Source organism: Paramisgurnus dabryanus, chromosome 9 (assembly GCF_030506205.2).
Source record: "Paramisgurnus dabryanus chromosome 9, PD_genome_1.1, whole genome shotgun sequence".
Taxonomy (NCBI): Eukaryota; Metazoa; Chordata; class Actinopteri; order Cypriniformes; family Cobitidae; genus Paramisgurnus; species Paramisgurnus dabryanus.
Genome location: NC_133345.1, coordinates 31,543,380 through 31,555,277, shown reverse-complemented (window position 1 = coordinate 31,555,277; position 11,898 = coordinate 31,543,380). Strand labels below are relative to the sequence as shown.

Below are 11,898 nucleotides of genomic sequence, written 5' to 3'. Positions count from 1 at the left end.
ACATACATCTTTATTTATTTTACAAAAATAACTTGTTTCAAACCAAAAACACATTGTTATTGATACATTTATATAATACAAATTTATGCTAGCTGTAATATATAAATTCAGACAGTTATTTAAATTCAGTCTATAATAATATTATTTAAAAAAATTCATGCTTTGAATGTATGCATCAAATGCTGTAAAAAATGCAACATGAAGTTAAAACAGCTTGGTTTTGCGAGTAAATTCAATACTATTTTAACCTGAGATAGGTTGTCATAACAAGTTGAAATTGTTTAACTTAAGTTTTTTAAGTTTATAGGGTGGTTTCCCGGACCAGGATTAGCTTAGGCCAAGACTAGACCTTAGTTTTATTAGGAAATATAACTAGTTTATAACAAACATACTTTACCAGAAACATTACTTGAATGCATTTTGAGGCAAAAAAAGGGCAATGATGTATTTTAAGATATGTCAGTGCAAGTTGTTTTCAGTTTGGACAGCTCCTACATTTATTTTAGTCTAGGACTAATCTCTGTCCGAGAAATCTCTGTTACCCAAGTAACTTAAAAATATATGCTGATTTGACCATTTTTTTTACAGTGTAGCATTACAAATTTTCAAGACAATTCAGAGGAGGTCAAGTCAACCCAGATAACGTTAGGATTTACTAAAGGCAACCGAACCAATGGCTCATCCAGTGGACACAAAATTTCTGGGCTTTGACCAATCTTTTTCCACCTGTTGTTTCCCATCTCAGTGTCATTAACTGCATAAATCCCAACAGATCCATCCTCAAACCCCACATACACAAACATTTCCTCAGTAACAGTGAGAGTAGAAATGTTCTTACACAAGTAAAACCTGCCAACAGTTTCACCATTGCTCATACGCATCACTATCAACATTGGCTTTTCATGAAGATCGCAGTACACATTCTGACACTCCAGAGAAGAGTAACATGCATAGACAACATACTGGCCAGAAACGTCTACATATGGCGGCTGCTGAACAACTCCTTTGGTGCTTACAGAGCAAAGCTTACTGTTGGAAAGATCCAAGATGTTTATTGTGGATGCTGTTATTGAAAGAATGGCAAAACCACCATCTGACGATAGTCTAAAGACCTCAGGCTGGCACCGGATAAGGTTTGGCAGCTGGAACTGATGGCAAATAGTATCTTCTGTTAATCTCCAAGAATACAAAGCACCTGCGACCGAAATAACAACCACGTAATCTGGATGGTCAAGTAAAGACTGGAAAGCAACAACTTCGGATTCATCAGGACTGCAGAAGCATTTGCAGGCAATACCAGTCCAGAGACTAACAGCCAGGAGGTCTCCACTGTTAATACCTAAAAGAAAGGTGCTCTCGGGAGAAACAATGGCATCTTTGAGGTCAGTATGAATACTACAGACAACATTTCCACTCTGCAATTTCCACACCCTTGATGGTCCTGTTTCTGAGAGGGCGGCACCAGAAAACCCCTTGGGAGTTATTAGAACTTTGAATGCATGACTTCCAGAGATCCTGTAAATATTTTCCCCACGGTTGGTGTCCCACACATAGATATCTCCTGTGGCTACAGTTACAAGGTATTCAGCATCTTTAGAGATAGACATGGACTCCACCGAACTATGATGAAGAAAGCGCTCTTCTACGTTTCCACTCGAGAGCCCCCACTTCCACACAAGTTCTGAGCCATCTGCAGAATAGCAGCTTTCTCCATGCAATCCAACAACCACTGCTTCTACCCTCTTACCAGACTTTGGTGCCGATGCTGATACGGCAATGAGATCCATGTTCCAAATAAGAACACTTCCATTTGTGATTGCTGCCAAGTGAGTCTCTCCACATTTCAGAAGTTTATTAGCTTGACTGTTAACTGTATTCAGACTCAGCACACATTGCCCGGTGGCACGGTTCCACACCAACAGAAATGGGCAATCATCAAGCAATGCAATGATAAAGTGTGAACCTTCATCCATTAGTGCTTGCTTAAGCGTTTTCCCTTCCGGAGGACTGAATTGGTCAAGTACATCCACTTGATTAATCTCAATAAGTTGTATTTGTTGCTTTTTACAAATAAGTAGAAGGTTGTCCTCTGTGTGATCAGTGTTTAACACTTTACCCTTGGTTTTGCAGGGGTTTTGTTTCATTGGAACCGGCTCTGTTATAATCTCAAGATTCCAAATGAATACATTACCGGCTTCATCTACGCATGTAATCATTCCTGTGTCTTCACAGACAATCAAGTCAATTACTGGCATTTCTTCTGGACAGATTAATGTGGCTAGAATTTGGTCATTTGGCCTGTCAAATATAATCACAGAGCCATTCTTCTGTCCACAGTAAAGGATATTACCATCATTAGAAGATGACACAGATGATATCTCATCACTGCAACAGAGCTCGACATGTTCCTCTCTCTCAACATACACAATGACAATGTTTCTGCCTTTCAACCACACAATGATTTTGTCATCAACCACCAAGATACCTCCAGGAATGATGTTTTTATCCTTTCCTCTGACTTGGATTGTAATTTCTTGAGGGTTAGCCTTTTCATCCCACAACAGAAGTTTACCACAACGGGTGCTAAGAAGGAAGGTATTTCCAGAGCTGAAAGCACTTGTGAAATGCAGATCAGATGATTGGGGAAGTTTAAAGCCCTCAAATGCACCTTCATTACAAAACCAAGCAGCACCGTTCTCCAGTACAGACACTACAGAACCACCGTCAGATCCAGCCGCATGTGTAATTGGAAACGCTTCAGACTCCTGCAGTGTACAGTGAGTATAAGGTACTGAAGGAACTGAGGATAAAACAGTATACACCCCATTGTTTACAGCCATACCATCAGATCTCTCTGGATTAACAGATTCCTTCAATGAAGGCAAAACACTTAGGAAAGGTAAGAGTTTGGCTTGCAAAACTGTTGGCAGGTCAGCGGGATTGTCCTTCAGTAGACAAGCAGAGGATCGCAAGATGACATTGAGGAGCTGAAGGTTCCTGTGAGTGTCCAGTTGAGATGTCTTCTCCAGCCATAGAAACAGATCATCAGATCGCTTTGCCTTAAACATGGCCTTGAGGTATGATTGAGATGTCATCTGGTGAACTAGTTCAACCATTTTTTCACTTTTCAATAGATGGAATGGAAGTTCAAGAAGTTTTCTCCGGTTGACATGTGTTCTCTCTGATGTAGTTATGGAAGTAGACAAATAGGTTGGAGGAGAAAAAATCCAGGGCTGACTTGGTGCTTGTCTGTCAATGTTAATATTCTTCGGTACATCTGAAGATGCTGTTTCAGAGTCTACATCAAGAATCAAAGGTTTTGCTCTGCCATTTGCCCAATAGCCACTGAAATAGCATGCCAGCACATAATGTATCTTCTGACATGTTTCCTCTGAGCACAGGTACCTCTTGCGTACGACCAGAGAGAAGTGTCTGCTGATCCAGGAAAGAATCTGCGTACCCAAAATGTTCCTCGGCACAAGAAACTCTTTAAGGTCAAACAAAAGACTTTCCACCGAAACCTCAGGCACCCTCAGTGTAAGTGGGACGGAGTCATATGCTGGAAGTAAAGATGCTAGTACTTCATCATCACTTGACAGAACATCGGTGAGTTCAGCCGTGCTCATGCCATACCTGGCCAAGGTAAGATAGCTTAAAGCTTTGGAGACTATGGTTTTGCTGTGCTTCTGCTCCAGATGATCAAACATCAAATGAATGCTATTATAGACCCCTTGCACCAGACTGTTCTCCGTAACCTCGAAATCTGAGCTCCAGAGGCTTGCCTGTTTTTGAAGCAGTTGCACATATAACAGTAAAGGACATTTCTTTAAAGCCTGATTTACATACATCTGTTGACCTGAGGTTATCTTCCTGTTAGATTCCTGCAGAAGTGTTGTTAGGAACTGGATGCAGCTTTTACTATCCACTTGTTGCAACTCACAGAACAGGTTTGTATCTTGGTAATACATCTGAAGAGAAGAAATAATGTCAGGCCTGTCTGTAGTGATAGAAATGAGCACCTTTACATGTGGGGGAGTAGACTTGGGTAGCCACGTTAAGTCTAGTGGCTCATCTGTGTTTGGTAGTTGATCAAGCCCATCTATAACGAGCACCAGAGGATTTCTGAATAATGAACTCATGGTTAGGAGCCTGCTGAAGGTTTCTTTTAGTTGTAGAATATCATTGACGCAAATATCGAATGAATGCTTGTAGCTTGATGCAATTTGTTGACAAATGTCTTTAAGAAGTTGCCTCAATGAGCTGTTGATATTGAAGAATTGCACAATGATCACAGGATCCAGGTTCTTTAACCATACAGATGCCTGTAAAACAGAACAGTCCATGTAAGTGATATACTACTGTAAGCATTCGCAGCAGGACCAAATAAGTCCAAATTTGAGCTTTATCATCTACTGTATGTACAGTAAAGTTTTTTATTTATCAAATGGACAAGTTCAAAATGTTTGGAGAGACACCTGATTTGCACAATGAGCCAGAAGCACAGTTTTGCCTGAGCATGGTCCACCGGTCAGTACAAAGGGAATTGTGGCATTTTCTCCCTCCAGGTACGATTTTACATGTTCAACTTCTACACGTTCAATTCTGTAAAGAGAAGAAAACATGCAGCACAAGTCTTCCTGATCGGTAACAGCTCTTTCCTTTGAGAAAGCACAATCAATGAGACGCCTCAGATCTGTTTGTAACTGCTCCCTTAAACCAACAACAAAGTTCAGTCTCATCTCAGGTGTGTAACCTTCCTGGCGTTTGCACTCGGTGACGGTGCAGTAAACCCGGGCTTCATGAGAGGCGACCAAGCTCGGCAGAAAGTGATCTCGCAGTTGTGACAGTCGTTCAGACTGGGCTGATTTGTTTGGTGAAAATCCATTTGGTATTTTGTGAACATAGCAAAGGCATCTTGCTTTATCCTCTTGGGAATGGTCTTTATAAGCATAGCGGATGTCATTCTCAAGGGCTGCCGAAACAATAAACATACATTACACACTATTTATTTGGACTAGAGAGTAAATAAATGCAATGACTTACCAGAGCAAAAATACTTTTGAGCTGCTTCATGTGTCATTGTGCCATTTTGGACACAGCGAGTCACGACATCTTGAAGGATTCTCCTCAACTCACAAAGTTCCTCAGACTCAGTTAGATTCTTGCACTAATGTTGAAAAGTTTAAAAACATTGACAAGATACAAATTCTGAGTTGCATAAACTACTTCTGTACAGCAATACTGCAAAGTTTCTTGCCTGGACATTGTGAGGTTTACTGAGAACAGTACAGAATGAGGGAGGTATGGCATTGTCATCTCTCTGGTAGTATCTCTCTAGGATGTCACTTCTGATGTCCACATGCTGGCAGGCCTGCAGAAGACGGTGGAACTCTGAAACTTCTATCTGCTCTGGCAAACATGCATCTCCATACTGTTCACCAACCAACCCCTGTCACACAAAACATTTACATTTATATTAGTTATAAGTTCATAAGATCCTTTATAAGGTCAAGTGATTTACAATCAAATTAAGGTATGCATTATATAAGTGCGTGTGCACTGCCTTAGATTTGAAGCTGTGACCCTGACATTGCTAGTGTGATCCACTACCACAAGGTTTTTCAAACTGGTGTTTCGTGAACCAAGGGAATAGCTGGGGGCTTGTGAGGTGATGATAAAATAAATAAATTACAATTAAATTATACAGTGTAAATAAATTATTTTAATATATATTTTATATATAATATATATTTTATTTGTTTAATCTGCATGTCATGTGACCATTATACATTTTATACAGAAAATGACCAGATGTAGGTCCAATAACGGGTAATAATACAATAACTATGTGAATACTACTGATAAGACTTGAAAATGTATGAAAAATAAATGTTTTTGAAGTTAAAGGTGCCCCTATAATGTAAAACTGTATTTACCTAGGCATAGATGAATAATAAGACTTCTGTACATGGTAATGGCATATCGTGAGCCTCAAAAATGATTGTTTCCTCCTAATATAAACCTCATGCATGCAAAATACCGCTGAAAAACAGGCCAATCTCAACATAACACCAACTGTGACGTTACAGTCGAGATGTACAACCCCAAAATTAAATTACACATTAAATTAAGTACGATGTTGTTACAATGCTATAAACAAAGTTGTGACTGCTGAGGTAACGCTATATGCTAGCGTTTAGGTTAAAGTTCTACTATTGACGTTACAGTTACCTTTTTCAGGTCCATACTGAAAAAACACAAACTTACCACTCAGAAACGTCCATTAACAATCTCCAAACAATTAAAATCTGATAAAGACTCAAGCATAAGATCTGTTTACACACACACAGAGCTACTGAAAGAGCTGCTCTGTGAAACAGCCAATCAGAGCAGAGCTCAACATTATTATTCATGACCCTTTCAAATAAGGTAATAATAGACCATTTCATTCTAAAGGCAAATCCTAGGGTTGTAAATGGACATGGATAATTTTTGCACTTAATAAAGTTACATACCTTCTATGTAGTTATCAGAGAATAATTTAACATATTATTATTTTAAATGCATTCTTTGGCACCTTTAAACATGCAAATGTGCTATTAAATTATTTACTTAAAATCTCAGGGGGCACTTCAAGTAAATAATTTAGGTGAATGGAGTTCAGCCGACATAACATTTGAAATCCCTGCTCTACCAGATGTAAAGAAAAACAAATTCTTATAAGGATTTTTCAAATATATCACATAATGTCATTGTGTACCATTCAATAGTGCTACACTGAAACATCATATTACCACAAAGAAAGGGCCCAGAGAGTTTCTCCTGCAGTCATCCAGCATCTGCATGCGTCTGCTCTGTGAAGGCCAGTCTATGGGATCTGATGCTTCATAAGGGTCAATAACCTGCAAAAAGTCAACACTATTGTCTATCAAATGAATCAACCGGATCTAGCAGATAGATTGGGAGAAGACAAGGGTTGCTTTATTTAGCAATAATCTCTTTTAATGCACAATAATAACCAAATCCAAAACTATTAACACGAGTAATAGTAGAGTTATACATAATATTACATGTTTATTGATATGGTGTAAGAGAAATAGACACTACAATCTTTTTAAAAATAATTTTCACAATCAAAAATTCATGATGTTTGGATTAGTACAGTCACAGGAGGGTCTGTTAAATGCTCACTGCTCCAGTGAGAGAAATAAACATGATTTATTAACGCTCATGGATTTAAACAACAATGGCTCATGGCAAAAATCATCTTGTCAAACAGAATAAAAAACATTAACTTAATGAATAAAATTCAAATCCAAAGTGATTAAAGCTTTAACGGAGAACAAGAGGTGTCAGGTGTTTCCTCACCCTGAAGTCAACTCCATATGTGCATCTGCAGTACTCTCTCAGTTTTGGGAATGTCCTTTCTCTTAGTATCCTCCTCTCAATCACAGATTCTGAAAGATTTAGACGAGCTGACCTTTTGTCATTTATCAAACACGGCATTTATACAAATATACAATATTACAGGCTCCTACTGACATCTTATGGACCAAGCCTATAGGGGTGGTTAGCTTAAGCCAGGACAAGGTAGTTTAATTAGGAAATATAACTAGTTTTAACATACATGCCTTACTAAAAACATCACTTGTGATGCAAAACAAATTTTGAGGCAAAACAAAGGTCACTGATGTATTTTAAGATATGTCAGTGCAAGTTGTTTTCAGTTTGGACAGCTTTTGCATTTATTTTAGTCTAGGATGTCTAATCCCTGTCTGGGAAACCGCCTCATAGGGGCAGTTTCCCGGACAGGGATTAGTTTAAACCAGGTTAGGCCTCAGTTTAATTAGGAAATCTAACAAAAATGCCTTAATAAAATCATTACTTGTGTGCATCTTGAAGCAAAACAAAGGGCATTGATATATTTTAAGATATGTCAGTGCAGGTTGTTTTTTAGTTTGAACAGGTCTTAAAATTATTTTAGTCTAGGACTAGTCTAATCCCTGTCCGGGAAACCGCCCTATTGAACCACCAAGTCTTTAAAATTAAACATTAAAATACACCCCGGTTACTTCAATGCATATACTGTGCCTTATGTTTTACTGGACATTACTTTTTTTTCTTAGGGTTGTCAAAAGATTAATCACAATTAATATCATGCAAAATAACAATTTTTTTTGCATAATATATTTGTGTGTAAATGTATTATGTATATATAAATACACACATACATATATACATTTAAGAAACATTATATATTTTTTAATTTAGCTATTATATAAAAAAATCTAAATATATACATACATCTAAAAGTTTCTTAAATACATCCATGTGTGTGTGTTTATACAATTACACACAGTGCACACACATGATTAATTTTTTGACAGCCCTAGTTTTTCATTATCATATTTCAGCACGACTTTTCTTTTGAGCAAATAATAATGTTTTAAATAAATGACTCCTTTAATCAATATAAACACTTAACAGTTTAAAAAGTATTGGGAAGACTCATGCAGGTCAGCACGTAAAATCAAAAACTACATAAAGATGCATTAAATATTTAATAGCTTTCTTTAGTAATGATTTCCAAAACAATAATTTTACTGTTAGGCTTTTATATTGTATTTATTTATTTGCTTATTATTCATTAGAGCATATAAAGATACAACTTTTAAAATGTTTTTGTTGAAAAGCAGATTTAAATGTAGGGCTACAAATGATCACAATAAAAACATGATAAAAACAATAAACTGAAACGTACCCTCTGGGTTGGAGCAGAAATAAACTTTGACACAATCCATCTAACTTTTCTGCTTATTTACTCCATGTGGTCACATTAAATTAACCTACTGGAAAACAAAGTATGTGAGGAATCTACACATATGATCCTGCGGATGGAAAACTGGAACGCTGTGTGTTTTCCACTCATTTCCCGTCAGGAAACGTGTCGCTCTTACTTACATGGAATTCTGGATTTGGACATGCCCACTCCTTTGAAAACTAATAGAAAAGAAACAATGCTCTGAAAACCTTTTATAATATCCTCCAACAAATAAACACTCTAGATTTAACATATGGACACAAGAGGCACATTTATAAGGTAGAAAACATGAATAAAGTTTTGTTATTAATGTATATTTTGTATAAATTAAAGAAAGTTGGTAAGAAGTAAGAATTTATATAACAAATCTAATAACAATTCTGACTGTTGCTCAGTTTATGTACAACATCCATTAAATAAAAAAACAACGATAATGAGACAGTGCCAACGTTCCCCAATTTTTTATTTAACATTTGTACACAATAAATACAAATAATTTTACAGCTAATAATATGCAGAAATAATATTTTTCACCTGTTCTCTGATATTGTCACTGCAGTCGACAGTCAATTTGTTGTATTTTTTTAATCTGTTTTCTAGCAGCTCTGAATCACCTTCAAATTTTTAGAAATGCAAATAAAAACACTTGGAAGTAAAACAACTAAACAATGCAGCTAACGCTACAGAAGAGGCTCCAAAGAGTGGAAACTGGCCAAAAATATGGGAGCGTAATAAAAAAGCCTATTTACTTTTTTTTTTGTAGGTGAGAACAGTTTTTTTGACACAATGGGCTTTAACCTCTAACCATAAACTTCAAAACAAGTTTGATAACATTCAAAAGATCTCAACGAGATCAACAAGAAAACAGGTCGTGACAAAGGAAAATAGAAACGAAGGGAAGATATTCCAACATCTTTCGCTTTTATAAAAAAATCTACCGATCAAATGTTTGTTTCCTACGATGTCTCGCTCTCGCACGCTCAACTTCTTCTCGTAATGACCCTGTTCGTGTTTAACAGAACTATGGTACCATTTCACAAAATGGATGGTTTTTCTCTTTCCACTGTCAACATTATGGAATAAACATAATTGCTTTCTTTCAAACTGTATGGGAAAACTATAATCAATCACACTTACAAAATTAATAACACAACACTGGGCAGCTTCATCGCTGAAAACTGGGAAACAAATAAAATCTTATAAAACAAATGGCAGTCAAGAGTGCTGGGACGCATCAAGATATGCACACGAAGAACAATACAGATGATAAATCAGTGAGGATTATGTAAATTAAAAGTATTTTAAATCCATTTCTATGCATGAAATATCTCAAAAGACAAAAAAGAAACATAGCTGCCCCTCATACGGAGGAAATGCACTTAGGATAACACAATAACAAATCTGCAAACCAAACATCTCCATATCAGTCCATCCGTCCACATGTGCGGCTTTTCTGTGCTTGTTGGAGAGAATCAACATTCATATCAACAAGATTCATCCCATTTTAAAATACTGTCATCGCTTAAAAAAGTCCCACGTAGTCATCGATAGTGCTGATACAATGAGAAATGCGTTTTAAATGATCATGTATATTGATCTGTATGATTATATTCTGCCCAGACACACACACACACACACACGCACACCAATAATACAAAGGCAAACATCATCACATATTCTCTAGCAGACGCTCAGAAACATCCTTAAATCTGTCTCCGCCAAGTTCTTTTGAGGACTAAATATTAGTAATACGTACAAACACAGGTCTTCATAATGAAAAGCTGAGAAAAGGATATAGTTATGTAGGTTAGTAGGTTTATTTAGATCAACACGACAGAAGAGAAACATTCTGACTGGAGGAGGTGAAGGAGACAAAAGACAGAATAAAGAAAAAAGGAACCCGCCTTTCTTCTCATCCGTCCATTTTACCTTCACCGTCTCCTCTTTCTGTTTTCTCTTCTCTATTTTGTTTTATATACAATTCCCTTTCTTCTTAAGATGTCTCTTTGATCTCACAACATTCCTACGATGACAGTAATGTACTGTGCTGTTACACATAAAAATACGTAAATGGTAAATATTCATGTCCGACCCTTTCATCACCGCAGGCCTCCTGTTGCAAATGTGCAAGCGTAGCCTCCGTCAAACCAATAAGGTGTTTTAGAGATGTTTTACACTTACACATCAGTCCGTTTCTAAATGATCATTACCAGCATTGAGCGGATTTACTCTTCCGTTCCCTTTTAACAATAAAAGTAATTACGAATACAAGGATTGAAGTTTGGCATGAAAGCGCATTAAGGCACCAAACAGTCTGTGTTTGTTTTTTAAAGAAACGTTTGTCGATGCCGTCGAGATGATGTTCTCCGGATTTCAGGGAAAGAAGGATGCTCATAGGGTGGGTTGAAGTACACCACGCCCCCTCCTGAGTGGAGTGGGAGGAGTTAGAGGTCAGGTGGGGTGTGTTCTGCGTCCATCAGGGCGGAGCTCTACACCAGCGTGATCTCCACCTCCTCGGTTTTCTCCACTTGCCTGCGGGGGTGCTGTTTTGGAGGGGGAGGAGCTGCTCGAACCTACAGACACAGGGTTGGGTAGACAAAAGATAATTATCTGTTATTTGGTCATTCTTATTAGATCCTTATTACAATTTATTACACCGCTCTCAAAAATGCTTGATTTTGATTGGCCGGATGTGACATTTTCAAAATTCGTTTTTTTAGATAACAATAGCTAAAAACTAATAACACACGGTAACACAAACGCTACAAATCATTTTGACAGATGGGTCAATGACATGACATTGATTATTTTGTGTCCGTATGGTTCAATTAAATGTAAAAGGGTTAAAATTTCAAAAATAAATTTGCAGATTACTTGCATACATCCCCCTTTTTGAGGACCAAGTCTAAAATTTTTATTTTATTTAAAAAAAAATATTTGGTGTAACCAGTCTGTGTCAATTGGTTTAACGAAATATATTCATAAAAAAATGTTGAATAAGATGTAATCATCTAGTTTAGTGTAATATGATTTTTTTTACATACATTTAAACATACATTTAGAAAACATAGCTGTTT

General features: G+C 37.0%; 2 protein-coding genes across 4 annotated transcripts in view; both read right to left on the bottom strand.

Annotated features, from left to right (window-relative positions):
* Positions 1–23: 23 nt before the first annotated feature.
* Positions 24–9,148, bottom strand: LOC135739790 (NACHT and WD repeat domain-containing protein 2). 2 transcript variants are annotated; one of them, XM_065257841.2, is made up of 7 exons: positions 8,762–9,148; positions 7,369–7,457; positions 6,795–6,902; positions 5,258–5,449; positions 5,044–5,167; positions 4,476–4,972; positions 24–4,322 (listed from the first exon to the last, which is right to left on the bottom strand). In XM_065257841.2, the coding sequence occupies exons 1-7, from the start codon at positions 8,799–8,801 to the stop codon at positions 606–608; spliced, it is 4,767 nt and encodes a 1,588-aa protein (XP_065113913.1). In that variant the 5' UTR covers positions 8,802–9,148; the 3' UTR covers positions 24–605. The 2 variants fall into 2 exon arrangements, with proteins under 2 accessions (XP_065113913.1, XP_073671891.1); XM_073815790.1 differs by lacking the exons at positions 6,795–6,902; positions 7,369–7,457; positions 8,762–9,148 and having other exon boundaries at positions 5,058–5,167; positions 5,258–5,396.
* A 118-nt stretch (positions 9,149–9,266) lies between these two features.
* The window catches only part of LOC135739791 (F-BAR and double SH3 domains protein 2), an 89,901-nt gene continuing 87,269 nt past the window's right edge, over positions 9,267–11,898 (bottom strand). For both annotated transcript variants that reach the window (XM_065257842.2, XM_065257843.2), the window contains one exon: positions 9,267–11,394. In XM_065257842.2, the coding sequence (XP_065113914.1) occupies positions 11,311–11,394 (84 nt within the window). In that variant the 3' untranslated portion in view covers positions 9,267–11,310. The remainder of the gene's footprint in view (positions 11,395–11,898) is intronic.